Source organism: Barbus barbus (assembly GCF_936440315.1).
Source record: "Barbus barbus genome assembly, chromosome: 49".
NCBI lineage: Eukaryota > Metazoa > Chordata > Actinopteri > Cypriniformes > Cyprinidae > Barbus > Barbus barbus.
The window spans coordinates 6,181,310-6,200,327 of NC_136727.1; the positions used below are offsets into that span (position 1 = coordinate 6,181,310).

General features: G+C 31.1%; 1 protein-coding gene across 1 annotated transcript; it reads right to left on the minus strand.

Annotated features, from left to right (window-relative positions):
• Positions 1 to 881: 881 nt before the first annotated feature.
• On the minus strand, positions 882 to 18,290 carry slx9 (SLX9 ribosome biogenesis factor). The gene is made up of 6 exons (XM_079413863.1): positions 17,914 to 18,290; positions 17,664 to 17,790; positions 6,768 to 6,836; positions 4,889 to 5,054; positions 3,378 to 3,443; positions 882 to 2,163 (listed from the first exon to the last, which is right to left on the minus strand). Exons 1-6 carry the CDS (start codon positions 18,103 to 18,105, stop codon positions 2,043 to 2,045), a joined length of 741 nt encoding a protein of 246 aa, XP_079269989.1. The 5' UTR covers positions 18,106 to 18,290; the 3' UTR covers positions 882 to 2,042.
• Between the last annotated feature and the right edge of the window lie 728 nt (positions 18,291 to 19,018).

Here is a 19,018-nt window from a genome sequence, read left to right on the forward strand (position 1 = left end):
AATAAGCAAAAAAATAAATAAATGTTATTTTACATTTAAATAAAAATATAGAACTTTATAGATAAATATTTTTATAGCTATAAAAAATGCATACATTTGAGACTAATGAATGAAGGCTTGTTGTGGTTCCTGACCCCGTGTGTGTGTGTGTGTGTGTGTGTGACTCACTCTTCTGAGGGGGATTGGGGTGCGACTCTGACCCGCTGAAGGATGAAGAGGAGTCGAGGAGCAGCGGCCGCCTCCGTCTACTGACGCATACTGCCTTATATAACAGCCAAATTTTATTTTAGAAACGCTGCAAGAATTTGAGACCAAAAATGAAAATTAAGCTTCTGTGATGTGCCATTAAGACTAAAAATCTCATTGCTATAATAGTCCTTTTTTAGTATAACTGTAAAAAATACTGTAAATCAATGAACACTAACAGTGGAAGAATTAATAGGAAACTGTGCTTAGTTTTCATAAAAAAATGTCACAGCGAGAAAATAAAATCATATTTATAATGTCTTCCTTTTGATTTGGGTGTGCATTATTGCCCAGTCATGTTCTTGGCAGATTTTGAGAGATTAAGCTAGATTAAAATGAATTCTGAGTATTTGTACAACTGATTAAGGTGAATTATGAATCTTGAGTACATTATACAACACTTACCTTTACATGTTATATTTTTTATATATAATCTGAAGCTTTTTCATGTGTTAGAAGCTAAACTGAGTATTATAAAGCACTCTCTCTAAATGTCTAAAAATGAATAAATATTGTAATGACTACTGACCAGGTTCATAAATAAATGCCACAGTAATAAATAAAAACACAAAATAAAATAAACAAACAATATATCTACCAGATAAAACAAATCTTGTAAGGCATGTGATGTTTTTGCAACTTTATATATTTAATAATAACGTGAATAAGGAATTAATTCAATTGCAAACAATTCAACTTGACAAAATGACACATTGTACTGATTAAATCAAAATATATTCCAGGAATATTTTTCATTTCTGACACTGATTGCAAATGTGTCTAGGAGTATTGCTGAGTAGATATTAAGATGGATATGTTGCTTTTCTTTTAACTATCTGTCATTGAAATTATACACATTTCACCATTTAGAATCTTATCCTATAATAAATGGATTTAGGACAAACCAACAAGAACACGCCGAGATGAATCTTGTGTGGGTGAAGAACATCTATCTACACCCACATTCCTCACTCACTTGATCACAAACATTACATATGTGCTGACTCAATGCTTCTGTTATTCCACAATGTTGCATTTATGCACATTTGATGGGATTGTGAAGTGGATCCAGTTTGGCTGAAACGTGATCCAAGAGAAGGTCCTCCTCAATCTCATACATCCAAGAGCCCCTACAGTCTGCTCTCATGAAGCCATTAAGAGAAGTCAGGTTCATGACAGGCTTTCGGTTCCAATTTCTCCTTTATCTCTGAAGTGTTGCCGCTACTGCCACCCTTTCCTTCTTTTTGCAAAGTGTTGCCATGGAAATACAAAAGCACATGCTAAAAGTCTCTTTAATTAGAGGCTTTTGTCTGTGATATTCAATGAACGAAAGCAGCAGGTAGAGTCAATTTCATAGTAAGCAATCCATCCTTTTCAGTTTAAGCCTATGGAATTTTTTGACGTTATAAGGCAAGTATTTCTCAGCATGTGCTGCTAATAAAGAAAAAACATATGCGTAATCATTTTCGACTTGGATTTATTTTTATCTTATCAAGAGCATATGGAACAGACAGCGTGGAAACACTCATTAAATATCTGGTAACTTGATTATTAAAGCAATTCCTTTTACTCAAACTCATTTACGAAATTACACTGAAAAACCGCGATAAACCGTTTCCTCCATAATGTTTATGCATGTCAGATAAACTTATGCAAATCTCTGGATTCCTCTTCATTTTCATATTCTGTTATGATGTCCAAAACCAGTTTTACTGTATTTGTTTGTTTCGATGTACCAGCGTATGATAAACACAGTTCTTGAAGTCTACTAACAGGGCGGCGTAGCAGAGTCGCGATTAAATCTGTTCTTCTTCCTGTTTGAGTCGTTTTCGCAGGTGATCACCAATCGCAGCTAAAGGGTTGGTCTTGAAGGCGGGATTTTTCATGGCTTCGCTGAAGTGAGATGCTTCCGTCTCGCTGAAACCGGACAAATATAACGGTTCGTTTGACATTTGACTTTAAAATATCTGTGCACAAATAAAATGTTATGTGACAAAACAAAGAAAGCTTACAATGGTGAACAAGCAAACCTGTTAAATTTTTACAGTATATATACACACACACACACACACAAACACATATTAGTAAAAATTAATCGCGATTTATCGCATCCAAAATAAAAGTTTTTGTTTACATAATATATCTGTGTATACTGTGTATATTTATTATGTGTATATAAATACAAACACATGCATGTATATATTTAAGAAAAATTTTATATTTATATATTAAATATATTTATCTATAATATAAAATATGAATATATAAATGTATAAACGTGTAAATATTTTAAAAATATTGAATGTATGTGTATTTTTATATACATAATAAATACACACAGTACACACACATATATTATGCAAACAAAAACTTTTATTTTGGATGCGATAAATCGCGATTAATCGTTTGACAACACTAATATACATATATATAGTAGTAACATTTCATAACAAGTAGTAAGATTACTTGCATGGCAATTTTATGTTGTTATTTATTGAAATAATTTAATATAAATTAACCTCAATTAAACAATATAATTATTTATAATAATGAAAGTTTAAATAATGATTTTTATTTAAATTATAAATAATTTGTAAATAATATATTTACAGAAGGTTTTTAATAAAAAAATGTTTTTTTTTTATTAATGTGATGTACTTAATTGTCATGACAATAATGCAAAATATTGAAGATTAATACTATCTTCTCACCAATAATAGTAGGCACATTTGCAATCAGTGTCTTTTTTAATATTATCCCGTGGAATCTATATTTTGCATTAAAAAAATAGCACACAGTGTCAAATAAATAGTTTTAAATGGCTTGCAATAGAATAATTGCTGCATCTTACAAATGTTGAACAGTATATGTTACTGTGGTACACAGGGTATTACTTCTTTTAATTAATTAATAATTAATCTTTTTACCTCACATTATGATTTTGTATTTTACATTTGATATTTTTTTAATTGTTTATTTTTTATGAGGAATTTAACAAAGAATGTGCTTAACTGTCATGACAATAATTTAAACTAATTATAATATTAATAAAAATTGCTTTATAAAATAAAATACTAATGTGAAATTAACATTAGCAAAGCGTGGAAATATAATGGAAGCCATTATCTTACAGTAGTTTTCGTTTCTGGGCTGGTTTCATCAAGCTGAAGTTTGTAGGTTCTGGTTTCTTAACTGAACTGTGGCAAGAAACAAGAACAAACAACAGTGTTACATGCAGAACAATATATAGTTATCATCATTAACTTAGAAATAAATAAATAAAAACATGTCAGAAAAATGCTCAAGTGTTTTATATATAGAGATGTTATAGATATATAGAGTTTTATATATTAGAAGCATGTTTGAAGAAGCGCTTTGAAGTTCTCCAGAGCACAGGCTTTCCTCACACAAGTGTTATTTATTACTCACTGAAGACAAAGCAAGACTTCAAAACACATCAAATGACTAACAGATAAAACACCACAAACAAACAGAAAACAGACTAATGTGGTTTGGATCAAAGCAATTAAACAGTTGTGAGAAACGTTTTGTCTTTCAGAGTTGTGTGTGCTCAGCCAAATTCGATTAATCTACAAAACAGCGTGACTGCTGTCGACACGTGGCATGCTTAATTTCTTAAGAAATACATTTAGAGCCTGTGTGTGCAATATAAATATACTTTTCACTATAGTATGCTTATGGGGGGGATTGGCAAAAATATCAAAGACTGAAATGTTTTGTCTGCTGTTCAAGGTTTACATTTTAACACAAGAGTTATTATAGTTAACTAAAACAAACAATAACAACAACATTTGGGTCACTTCAAATAAAACAAACTTTAACTTTTTAAACATATCTTATTGCCAAGGCAACATTTCTCATTTTCATTTAGTTTACCTTGATGTACTAAAATAACTAAAACTGAAATAAAAATGAATAAAAAGACGACATTAAAAAAAAAGATGAAGATGATAATGCAGAACAAAATCACTAAAATTTAAAGACCAATTTCAAGCCGATTAAATTTTTGTCCAAAATTTTTTAAAATCATATTTATATACATGACTTCTCCATATATAAATCTCTTATTTGTTTACTTACAGGGTTCCCACACCTGACCAATGTATTTTCATGACTTCCAGTGGTTTGTGATTACTTTTAATTTTAAGCTTACATTTTATTGAAAAAGAAAAATTTCTAGCTGATGAAATATTTTTTGTATAACTTTTTTAAATTATATTAATATACATTTTTATAATACGTAAAAAGTGCAAATGTTCATACTGAGAGTGGGTATTTATCTCGAGTTAATGCAGAATTAATTTGTAAAACAAAATGAAACGTGTTTGAGATTATGAGATTATCTTCTGGCATTTTTTTAGATATCTTTCTGGGGAAATAGAAAAACTAATAGTTTAAATGTACTATAAATATTAAGTAAATATATAGAACTCAAGAGGGCAGAAAAAGAAAAAAAAGATGTAAATTGATTTGCAGAAAATGAATACAAAAAAGAGGTGTTGAATGAAATATGTTTGCATGACGTGTTGTTTTGAGACGCTCATTCATGCCAGAAAATATGAACAAATCTGCATAAATTATCCCAGAGCTTGTGTGCAGTCATGAGAAAACGGAGGCTTACGCTTTGTTTCTCCGCTGTGTGCTGGCGGGGGTTTTGAGAGACGGGAGGAGCAGGGAGAGTTCAGGAAGGGCATCGGCCAGCGGTCTCATGTCGCCCACCACGGGTGTGGCCTTCCTCCGCGCCTGCGCCACCTGCTGCTCATTCGCCAGCTTGATTGCACTGATCTCTGGAGATGATACAGAAACAAACAAACTACATATGAAAAAGAGCTTTTCTGGTTACAACAAGCAGTAGACACATATTCATTCAAATTGACACAGGCTCTTTGAACTGTTGCGAGGTTGTGAAGCCATTTCCAGATCCTTTTCTCCTTATTTTCTGTTCTCTGGCAAACGGTATGAAAAGGAATAAAATAAAATAGTTACAACAATTAAATAAAAAAACACATATGCATTATTTAAAATCAAGGAAAATCATAAAATAAAGAGTATAAAACAAAACATAAAAAAATTATTTAAAAAAGGATAAAATAAATATATGGCATAGCTTTTTTAACGTGTTAAAAAAGTATAAATAAAAAATGTCTAAAATGATATATTAAATTGTATAAAATAAAATGGCATTTAAAAATAAATAAATAAATAAAGTGAATTTAAAAAAAGCATAAAATAAAACTAAAAATGTATAAAACAAAAAAATTGGAATATTAAAAAAAGGTATAAAAAGCATAAAATAAAACAGATTCATAAAAATAATAAAGTGTCATTAAATAGAAAGGCAAAAAGCCATAAAGAGCATGAAAACGAAAACATAAAACATAAATTCATATAATAAATTAAATAAATAAATAAAAAATGTCTTAAAGGAATTAAAAAGCATAAAATAAAAACAAATGTATAAAAATATGTAAAATAGAAAATAAATACTTAAGACAAAATAAAAGATGCTTAATCTTTTTAAAAACAAAAGCATAAACAAAAAAGAAAACGTGTAAAATAAAAGGCTATACATAAAAAAAAGAAAGTGGAAAATAAAAGCATAAAAATATATATTTAAAAAAAAGTATAAAATAATATGGTACAAATTCATTTTAAAAAACAAAAGCACAAAATAAAAAACTTTAATTTTAAAAAGTGTAAAATACATAATCCATCTCTCTAAACCTATCCCTACACATAAAAATACTTCAAATAAACATATCTCCTTTTAAACACGGCAAGGAATCAAAGAAATCAGCTCATTCCAGTAGGCCTATGACTTCCTCTCCAGCCCTCAGACAGAAAATAACTCCTGCAGGAACAGACTGATGTCACTCGACCATCTAAAACCAAACCGAAGCTCTGAGACAGAAAGCAGGACACCCCAGGTGCTTCAGTCCAAAAACAACAAAGTACATGTAGGGAAGAAAAAAAACAGACAGAGAAGCACTTCTTTGACAGAAGCACTACGTCTTTTTGCAAACACAAAATAAATGTCATTTTTCATCTCACAAGTGGCAATTTAGTTATTTTCTTTATGACTTTGTTAACCTTGTATATAAGTGTTTTTGTACACCATTTGTTAAGACCTTGAAGGTCTTTGAGTTTTATGTATCCATCAACATCTCAATTCTCCCCCCTTTTTAATTTCCTGACAATGCGACATGCAGTCTGAGGCTTGGGTTTCGGCTGGAGCCGCGAGCCCCATTAGATCCTAATTATAATCACCTCGGCCGGAGCTTGTGTTACATGCCGCATTGATCGGTCGGAGCGATTCCAGGCGTCAGAATCGGGGTGTGGCGTTAATGATCCCGCCATATCCATCTCTGAAGTTCCCCTCGGCCCATGAGATCAGCTCACCATCAAAGAAATGGCCTCACATGAGTGTTTCGGGATTCAGTTGATGATATTATCATTTTCTTTGCGGGAAAGGGAAGAAGAGAAGGTGAAAAAATACTCACTGTTAAGCCATCTTTCCCTGCGCTCCTTCATTTTTTCTTTCTTCGACTGTTGTTTCTTTTCTCCTGTGCCTAAAAATAGACATTTCCATATGGATCATTAGTGATCAATTTTACAAAGATGTTACACATTTTATGCGTTCAACACTAAAAGGCTTAAAAATAAAAACAAAACAAAAAAATTATTATTTTCAAAAGGGGAAAAAGAAAAAGCTAAGTGTGCTTTATATTTAGTTTAAAAATACATATATTATAATAACTATAAAAATAAAAGGCATCACACAATAAAACAGGAATAAAAATAAGTAAAAACCATAAAACGTTCATAAAATGAAAATGGTACAGGAATGCATAAAATTAAAAATGGAATACAAACCATTACTTTCAAATGGGGACGAATTTAAACCAGTGTTATTTAGTATTATTAATATACTACTTTACTATTTTGTTTTCATTTAAAATTTAGGATTTTTAAGTGCTTTTTGTCATTTTGTTAAGTTTTTGTATTTTTCCACTTGGCATAAATTTATTTTTTTAATGTCAGTAATAAAAAAAAGTTAGTTGCAATATTTATAATAGTAAGATTAAGTTTTATAAATTTAAGTTTTCTATCTAAAATACATCGTAATTTATTTCAGCTTTATTTTAATTTATTAACAAACTGTTCGCTTTAATCATTTCTAATATGAAAGTTTGTTTTTCATCTAATATTTATATTTTATTTCAGCCTTATCTTAATTAAAGAAATAAAAACTATTTAAATAGCCTTAGTTAAAAACAATTAATCTTAAAAAAAAGTAATGTTTAAGTTCGTCATCTGATATTTATATTTCATTTTATTTAAGCTTCATTTTAATTAATGAAAACTATTTTTATTCATTTTAAGTTTTATTTCGTTTTAAGCACTGGTTTAAATACAAAAAGCAAAACACATGCATTAGACTTTTAGCTTATTCTTTGAAGAGGGTTTTAGTTTGGGTTTAAATGCAGGTGTTTTGGTTCATGTGGGTATTGTTTTGTCTGCAGAGCGTGAACTTCACGCACCTGTCAAAATAACGCAGTGGCAGCCAATCAGTTAAGGCTGTGCACACAAAGGCTGCAGGTTCAGTTCCCAACAGAAATGAGCCAGGAACTGCACTGCTGGTCAGAAAATAATGTATGGTGGGAAAAGTCAAATAAAATGAATTGATCTTTGAATGAATGTTTTGAAATGACACAGAAGTGTTGTCTGTTTAACTGCATGTAACTTCCTGTTCCCGGATAGTGATGTCTTATCAGGAGGAGCATATTGTGTGTATTTAACGATTGTGCTGACCTCTGGGGATCAGATCAAGTGTGACGAGGAATCTTTAGTTGTCTATGTGTGTATGCATCAGTGTAATGTCCATCTGACAGAGGTCATTCACAGACCACTGAGGTCAAACCACAAATAAACCTCTTTTAGAAGTGATGTGTGACGCACAAGATTTACGCGGTTCATTTTCACGAAAAGGGCTAAATAAAAATATTAAATTGTTATTAATCAATTTACATTATTATAACATATTCTGATGGCATATTTAATAATAATTACTATTCATTAAAATAATTATTTAAATTACTGTGCACTGAAAAAATATAAATGTCACAAGTTTTGCATGTTTCACTTGCAGAAAATCCACTTATTGGGCGCTTAATAAAAATAATTAATTTGTTTGTAATTTAATTATAACATTCAAATTGTTAGTATCTATTACTATTAATAAAATATTAAATTTATGTGAATTGTAAAAATAAAAAAATATTTCACTTTTATAAAATCCACTTACTGTGCACTTAATAAAAATGATTAAATTGATTTTATTCATTGTACATTATAATACTCCAATTGTTAGTAAAATTAATAATAACAATAATAATTAACTTAAAACATTAACTAACTATTAAAAAAAATAATAATAATTAAATTATTAAAAAATGCTTCACTTTCAGAAATGCACATCGGGAGCTTTTAAAAAGACTAAATTAATCATTTAATATTGTTATAACAGTGCAAATGTTAATATAATTTATAATAATAATTAGGCTAATCATATTAAATATAAAATATTTAAATGATTGTGCATTGAAAAAATAAAAATATATCAAAAGATATACATGTTTTACTTTCAGAAAATGCACATTGGGTGCTTAATAAATTAATGTTGTTAATAATTAAATTTTATTATAACATTCCAATTATTAATATAAATTAATTATAATTTCTATTAATACAAATATTTAAAATACAAAGCATGGAAAAAATAGAAAGTGTCAAGATGTACATGCTCTACATTCAGAAAATGCACATTGGGTGTTTAACAAAAATAATTAAATTTTTATTAATAATTGAATATTATAATAATCTGAATGTTGGTGTAATGCATAGTAATAACTGCTAATTAATAATAATAATTGAATTACTGTGAAAATCACCATAAAACAACATAAACTGCCCACACACAATTTCGCTTGGCACTCTGAAATGATCTGCGTTGCGCAATATATGCTAAAAACAGTTAAATTACAGTGACCGCTTTGTCCAAAAATAACACAAGTGCATTAAACCCAGAGAGAAACACATGAAATGAGTCGACCTTTGCGATTTCCATCTCCGGGGAAAAACTCAGCTCAACAAGCTTCTGGTTGCCGAGCAACATTTAGAGGAAAAGAGTGTTTGTATGAGATATTTGATCATGAAAAACGCCTTCACAGCTCTGCAAAGATCCGGTCACTAAGAGACAGAAGGAGACCTCACTGACCTCTCCTGCCTGGCTGTGGATGTTCATCATAGCAGTTCATGTTCTTTATTTCTTCAGAATACATATGAACTAAGCAGAGCGTTTTGGTCAAATCAACACCTTTATCTTTAAGAGGACAATGTTGAGAAAATATGTCTCAGAAAAATATAGCAAGGTCACATTTCATTGTTTTGAAATAAGCTTTATATAATTGTAATACTTTTTTTGCAAAGCAAATTTGTAAAAACCTTGTTATATTATTTTCAGAAATTATACAGATTTCCCCCTAAATTCGCATAACTAATGAGTGCAGACATTTGATTTTTGGAAATATAACGTAATTTCCAGTGTTATATATATATATATATATATATATATATATATATATATATATATATATATATATATATATATATATATACACACACACACACACAGTCATGGTCAAAAATATCGGCACCCCTGGTAAATATGATCAAAGAGGGCTGTGAAAACTAATCTGCATGGTTAATCTTTTTCATCTTTTATTTAAAAAAAATTCACAAAAATCTAACCTTTCATTGGATAAGAAAAAATTAAAATGGAGGGAAAAATCATTATGAAATAAATGTTTTTCTCAAATACACGTTGGAAAATTATTGGCACCCCTAGAAATTCTTATGAGTAAAATATCTCTGAAGTATATTCCCATTCATATTCACAATTTTGAGCACTCCAGGGTGATTATGAACATGAAATTATCCAGCCATGGCTTCCTGTTTCACAGAAATATAAATAGGAGGGAAAACATAGCTCAAATTCCCTTTATCATCCATCACAATGAGAAAAACCAAAGAATATATTTCTGATGTGCAGCAAAAGAAAATTGAGCTTCACAAATTAGTGAAGTGGCTTTAAGAAAAGCTAGAGCAGTTAAAATTACAATTTCCACCATCAGGGCAATAATTAAGAATTTCCAATCAACATAAAATGTTACGAAACTGCCTGGAAGAGGACGTGTGTCTATATCGTCCTAATGCATGGTGAGGAGGAGAGTTTGAGTGGCTAAAGACTCTTCAAGGATCACAGCTGGAGAATTGCAGAAAATAGTTGAGTCTCGGTGTCAGAAAACCTTTAAAAAAAAAAAAATGTCAAACAGCCCCTACATCACCACATGTTGTTTGGGAGGGTTTCAAGAAAAATTCTCCTAGCTCATCCAAAAACAATCTCCAGCATATTCAGTTATCAGACACGACTGGAAATTCAAATGGGACTGACTTCTATGGTCAGATGAAACTAAAAAATTAGCTTTTTAGCAGCAAACACTCAAGATGGGTTTGGTGAACACAGGGATAAAAATTACCCCATGTGTACAATGAAATATACTGCTGTATTTTTGATGTTGTGGACCTATATTTCTGCTGGAGGTCCTGGACATCTTGTTCAGACACATGGCATTATGGATTCTATCAAATACCAACAGATCATAAGTGACTGACTCTGTTAGAAATCTTATAATGGGCCATGTTTGGATCTTCCAACCGGACAATAATCCAAACACAAACCTCAAAAACAACACAAAAATGGGTCACTGAGCACAAAACCAAGCTTCTGCTGGCCATTCCAGTCCTCTGACCTGAACCCTGTAGAAAATGAGTGAGGTGAACTGAAGAGAAGAAGCACCGTCATGGAGCTGTGAATCTAAAGGGTCTGGAGTGATTCTGGATGAAGGAATGGTCTCTGATCTCTTGTCAGGTGTTCTCTAACCTCATCAGGTATTATAGGAGAAACTTTAGAGCTGTTAAACTGGCAAATGGAGGTTTCTAAAAGTATTGAATAAAAGGGTGCCGTTAATTTGTGGCCAATGTGTATTAGAGAAAAACATTTATTTCATAATGATATCCCCCCCTCATTTTAAATTCTTATTATCCAATGAAAGGTTATATTTTCACAGCCTTCTTTGATCATATTTACCAAGGGTGCTGATACTTTTGGCCATGACTGTATATATATTTATGTATATTTTAGGGGTGTGTGATATACCGGTAGACACAATTAAACGGCAGAAATTTGTCATCCGGTAGAGAATTTGGACTATTGTCTCTATCGCAGTTACGCGCTCGCGTAACGTTGCTGTGCTATGTGGTGACGAAAACTTTACAAGTGTTTATAAGTATTGCTGTTTAAAACAAGTGATTTTAAGCTGTTGAAATGCAATAAGCAGCACACAAGAGAACTCATTTCTCTACATTTCTGATCGCTGTCAGAGAGGCTAGTGAAGATGAGGTTATGGAGTTATTTTAGTGAAATCAAACAGCTGAGAAAGAAAACACATTTGTAACACTACATGGGATCTGGGCAGCTCTTAAAGTGACAGCAGTCTAATATTCCTGCTTTCTGTCATTCATTATAATCAAACAACAAAAGAGAAAATCTCTCACTGCTCTCGACTATATCACTTTTGTAACTTTAATAAGAAGAAATATTTATTTTCCACAGTGAAGAATATGCAGGGTTTTTATACATTTGATTACATACAATGTATGTAACATTTCACATTTCTTATTTATTTGTTCTACTGCATTTTTTTTTTTGTGTCACATTAATTGCAATTAGTTTCTTATTTAATCACTGACTGTTTACTTGTCACCAGTGAGCTTGAATTTTTATTTTTTGGTTTTTAATTTAGGCTAGTATTAGTTGTTGATGTTGACACAGAAATTTCAAAATTCTTGTCGCCTATGGTCACAAATTTTGATATCATTAAGACCTTAAAGCAAAGATAATAACATGATATATATCGTTACTGTGAAATGCTAAAATTCCTCATATTGTGATATAAGATTTTGCGTGAAGGTATCTAAGAAGTTTTACTTTAGATAATAAATAATAAAAAGTCTCTTTATATTATTCCCATTACAGTAATGATAATTAGACTATAATTATGTCATACAAATATAATTTCTTATATTTTTGCTTATAGGGTTAAATATGATCTATGAAATTTACTCACGAAATAACAATACAATAAATAAATTGATAAAAAGTGCATGTTTGTTTATAACCGAGTAAGAGAAAATATCTAAAAACCATACTCTTTTCCAACCAAAATATTTTCATTCTATAAAACTGTGCTCAAACTAAATGATCTAAACTTAAACCAATAATTTGAGTTTGTTGTGTGTTTTCCACATTTTGATGCCAAAGAGTGTTTTCACTCATTTCCCAGCCGTGAAAAGTGAATCAACATCTGTAATCCAATTGGAAAAATGTAGCCACATCCGCAGCACATTTCTGTGCATTTATGTCTGCTATTTTGTATGTGTCAATCACTTCGAGAAGACTGGCCTGCTGTGTGTGTGTGTGTGTGTGTGTGTGTTTGTAAGAGAAACAGCATCTCAAATGACCGTCATCTTCCTGTGAAGGAAAGCTGAACCAGGACAGATTCGATGCAGGGGACTCAAGAGAATAACATGAGAGTTACTTATGAGTCCTGAACGATTACGTGTCATGTACACATCAAAACAAGTTTTCACTCAGTTTTAACAGCATTATAAACACACACAGACGTCTGTGTGTTTTTGTCTGTATATGGGCATGACACGGCCATGGACAAACTGCTCTTTGAGCTCTGTCCTCTGGAAATGAGTCTGGAGAGGAGACTCGATAACAGAGATAAACGTCATGTCCTACGACCCACATTTCTCCACACTATATCACTTGTTCCAGACTGACCTGCATGTGAAGTCCAGACACAAACGCCCTCATCCTCCTTCAATATGATAAATAAAACAAACATCTGCTTTTACACAACTCCACTGGGAAAATGACAATAACGAGAAAAGGGGAAATATATTGTATTTTTACAGTTATGTGTGTTATTTTCTTAAATAATATATTAGCCTATATTTATCACATTATATATTTACCACAATTACACAAATAATTTAGAGTAAGAGTAAATTTAGAGTAAATGTATGACATTTAAACATAGCAACAAAAATGAACGCAGCGCACATTTTCTGTTTGACCCGTGGCCTAGCCCGTAGTTGGAGAAATGGAGATGTACAGTGTTGCCAACTTTAGCAACACTAACTCTTTTTTTTTAACAGAGTTGATCAATTAGCTGTAATTTTGATATAACTCAGTAGGTACTAGCTAGTTTAAAATCACATGTTGGTTTTTAGTTGTTGATAAACTTACATTACCCATAAATTAAAGAAAAAATATTTTTCTTAAAATAACTTAAAATAACAGGGTTGAATGCATTGAGTCTTACGTCCTGTTATGCTGTAGAAATCTTGGGCATCACAGATTTGCTTCGAATAAGATGATTTTGAAATTTACACTCAAATTATAATGCAAAACCAAATCAAAGACGACCATAATCTGCAATTGCATACCATAATTTACAATTGTAAAAATCCAAACTTTAATTTACATTGTCTCCATTCAATATCTGTTTGCCAATTTCCAGTCCCTGCCTGATCCACAACCAGTTTTCCACACTCTGAACCACTGAAAGCCATCACTAAACCGCTCTCAGATCAGGAACAACCATCAGTGAGCCGATCCAACCATCAGCCACCACAGAAATAACAACAGTGGTGTTTTTCTGCTGTATCTGCCCGATAGGGATCTCCGGCCCTCATATCTCCCTCCAGCACTCCTGACACTGGAAACTCAATCTCGCCTCTGCATCCGTCTGTTTGCCGCAAACCAGGGATAGGGAAAAAAATCCATAATTCCCACCACATCCATCCCAGAGACAGCATCATGTTCAGAGAGCTGGCTGAAACGGATACCGCCAATTAGGAGCGGACAGAACACCCCGGCTGCCCTTTTTGCCCCTCTGCACTTGCACTTCTTGTCTCCCTGTCCCGCCAGCACTGTGAGAGGTGGCAGGGCGTCTGGGGAGCTGAGCTGGAGGTGAAGGAGGTGAATTTCCGAGGTCACGCCGAGACACCGATACCCCCAATTAAAGAGGCGAAAGATCTTGTTCTGTCAAAGCAGTGCCGCGGACACATCTATTCTCTGCGTCAACCTCGCTCAAGCACAGCCGCAACTGAGGCACATTTAACTAGATCCTCAAACTACACGAATGAAGCATAGTCTGAAAAAATATTAAAATAAAATATACAAAAACAAACAATAAAACATCAAATATCTTCCAAGTGATTATAAATGAAGCATGTAAAAAAAAAAAAATCACATACAGTATATAAAATATTTATAATATATTACACATAAATTATATATGTATCTATGTATATCTATCTATATATATACATATGTGGGTGTGAGTGTGTAATTAAATATATTTACATTTTATTTTACCGTTTTTTATTTATATATAAAAGTTTTTGTTTATTTGTTACATGTACAAAAGCTATAAACAAACAATAAAAAAATTTAATATCTTTGTGACTGAATATATATGAAGTGCATTTAAACAATCACGAATATTAAATAATTATATTTAATAAGAATTAAAATTAATACAACAATTTATTATATTTTCAATTTTAATCTTTTCAATTTTTGTTTTAATAGAACAATTTAAATTTTTCTAATTAAAAACAATTTAATTTATTAAAATACTACAATTTAAAAATAAACATATATATATATATATTTTTTTTTTTTTTGTACTGGGAAATGATTCATTGCGATTAATAGCATGAAATATAAAAGTTTTTGTTTATATAATTTGTGTGTGTACTGTGTATTTTCATTATGTATATATAAAGACAAGCAAATACAGTGTATATTTAGAAAATTACATGTATTTAAATTTATATTCATATAATTTATATTATATATAAATATATTTAATCTAATATAATCTATAACACAACATATTTTTCTTAAATATATACATGCATGTATGTATTTATATATACATAATAAATACAGAAAGTACACGCACATATGTTATGTACACAATTTTTTATTTTGGATGCGATTAATATATATGCGTGTGTGTGTGTGTGTGTGTGTATATATGCATGCATGCACGTACATACACACACACACACACACACACACACATATATATATATATATATATATATATATATATATATATATATATATATATACACACACATATTAAAAATTTCCAATGTTTTCGTTTTTAATTTATTAGAATATCTTCAAACTGATTATATCTGAATAATTTTCAAACGATATTAAAAAAATACATTGATTATTTAAGAAACTAAGAAAATCCCAAAATAAGAACTGAATTTTTATACTATTATCTAAATAAAGAGTGAAATAAACCATTTCGATATTTATTACATTAAAAGGATTTATATAATTTATTCAAATAAATTATTTAAATATATATAAAAGTTATTTAACACTGTGCATGTAGGATACATACAACTCTATAGCTATGAACTTAGCCTTAGAAAACAAGAAAATGAAATGACATTTCCACCAAAAAAAAATGATACTAAACGCATTACATATTCTCAGATGTGGAAGAAAATATTAAATATTTTTAAGAAAAAAATTGTGTTTGTTTGTCAATACTGAACAAATAAAATTGTATTAAGTGCGTAAAAAATATGGTTTAAGAGAGTTTCTAAAAAAAAGTCTGCAGTATCAAAACTGCCTGTAATTAAAGAAACAACCACACACTAAAAGTCTGAATACTAAGTACAGTAAACGTACTGTATGGGATTCGAATAGTAGCCACAGTGAGGCATAACTCATATAATGGTTCCAGCTTTACTAGTCGCCTCCTCTTTCAGTCCAGCAGTTCTCCTCAAGAGGAACTCAGACTGGTTCGCGTGAGCAGCCGTGGAGTCAGCGGTCACGTCAGTGCATTGATGCAGCAGCGCTGTGATGTTCACGCATGAGTTATTTATACTGCAGACAGCCAGGAATAGAACATCCCTCCTTAATACTCACACGCAGCTGACATTTATAGAGACCAATCAAAGCCAGAGGACATGTGAGGGGAAAAACACTCTCACTTTCATCTAATTACATTATACCTCCATTAACACTGCTACAACTTCATTCCTCGCTTAGTTCCAGGGTTCCAACCAACAACTTTTCAATGAGGAGCCTGGATCTTCTTTCTCCAGTAAACTACACCACCCTCTGAGTTACAGCTTAAATCAAATCATTGTTCACTGATTTCAAACATCCAACATTTAAGACATATTACAGATGACTCATATGCATCATTTCCAAAATAGACATTAGATTTGAAAAGATTTCAAAAACATGCAATAGTCTGCCATCTTGTGACAACAAATGCGTGTGCATTTAAATAATCTTTTTTGCAATTCAATTTTAATATAACATTATATTTTTAATTAATTAAATTATAATTGTATAACAGTTTAATTACAATAATATGAAATGATTACAGCCTATAGAGTATGTATTATATTAAATACTTGTAACATTCAGTAGAAATACATATTTAATAACAAATTAGCGCAAACAAAATCACAATTAAAACACAATACCAAGTAAAATGAATATAAACTAATCGTGATCATCCTTTTTATTTTGCATTAGGCTTATAACTTTTCTGTTTTACATAGATTAAAATAAGTATTTTTCAGATTTAAATGTAAAAAAAAATATGAATTATTATTCAGTATATTACAATATAATGAATTACATGTGCAAAAGAAAAACCATAATAGTAATAGTACTATTTCTTTACATAGTTTTACATTTGTCAACAACATATTTAAATGCAGATTTATTTCTACTACATTACAATACAATAATTTATTATTAATATGTAATACTCATTTGAACTACTTGCATTATTGAAAGCAAATCTGTGCAAAAATTTGTAAGTATAATATTATAATAGCAGAAGTAAAATAAATATTAAATGATTATGACATAAATAAAATAAATGCTATTCTTCATTTTGTATTTTGTTTTACATTTTACAAAATTATAAAACTTTGCCTTTTGCATCGCTTTCAGAATTAAACTAAAATATTGTGCAATTACAGTATTTTATAATATTAAAAACAATATTAAATCATTTTTTTACTTTTTAAAAATCAATAAATCATTATTTACATTTTGTTTAATCATAAACGGTCTGATTTTCAAATGAAATATTATATTTAAAAGCAAATCTGTAAGTGATATTAAAAAAGAGGGGAAAACCCACCTTTGTGTTCTCCTGCAGACTGTTTGTTTATGGTCACATTTGATGGTTCATCAACTTTCAGCGTTTGAACTAAAGACTCTGGGGAGATTTTAGTTCCAGCAAAAACTCCAGAGGGAAAACTGAACGCCTAGTTATATAGAAAACACATGAAGATCTCGTTTAGATCATCTGAGGAGAAATGACACTACACTGATAGTGTGAACTATTTCATAGCATACGACAAATTAATAATACAAACAAATGGCCATACCTTTGAATTTTTATTTATACTGCTGTCAGATGTGTTGAGTTTGGTCTCTTGTGAATCTGTTTTAATGAGTTGAACGGGCTGGATCTGTATCTTCTCCAGACTCCCCAGCATGGGTTTGTTTTGGTGCTCATTTTCCAGCTTCACAGCGCCGTGATGGAGCTTCTGCCGGACCCGTTTAATTTTCCCCACCATTCTGGCTAAGTATGCGTGTTTTAATTTATTTGGATGAGATCCTAACGTTTATACACAGCGTTTATACACTCAGAAAAAGTCCTGCACGTGTTAAAGTTGACTATTTGTTTGGTGTTACAGCTAATATTGTCCGAGTAAAAAAGAAACGGAAGATGAGTTCCGTCGAAACTCCTCCTCAGGTCGTCGAGGCTCGTCTACACTTGAAAAGGTTTAGGTATAGTTTTCCAACCATCTTTAAATCTTAAATAAACAACAAATTTGAACATAAAACACATAACAAGTGGCAAAAGTAAATAGAAATGTAACGAAATTAAGGTATTTCCAAGAAATGACCGTTCCCATACGTTTGCTCCCTTTGGCGTAATATTTACCTTTTGTATACCCACAGTTTTATTATAAATACCATGGTTAAGCTAAGGTTAGTGTAGCAAAACCATTTGTGGTTACCGTAGTTTAACTATAGTAACCATGTGGGCTTTATTTGTGGTAAAACCATGGTTCATTTTCGTAAGGCCTGCTCTGTGCCTGTTCAAAATTTGGTGTAAAATTGTAATGCTAAGTCAGCTCTGACCTACCTCAGCTCCTAATATCACAGCATAGCCATCTCTGAGCAGCATTAAACAGCCTTTGTAAAGACCCTAAATGCCATTTCAGTAGCACCTGTGTGCCACATTTGCAGTGTAATTTTGGTAGTAAATGAAACTTACATTACAAAGTTGGCACAGATGCACTTCTGAAGTAGCATTTAGGTGTCTTTACACAGGTTGTTGCTGCCCAGAGGTGGCATAAATTCATTTACACAAAAATTACAGTTGTTTAATTTGATACTAGGGCTTGGGGTGGTCAGAGAAGGCATAATTTATTTTGTGTATCATGTGGCATTGTGTCTTTGCATTGAATTATGTGCAGGCAC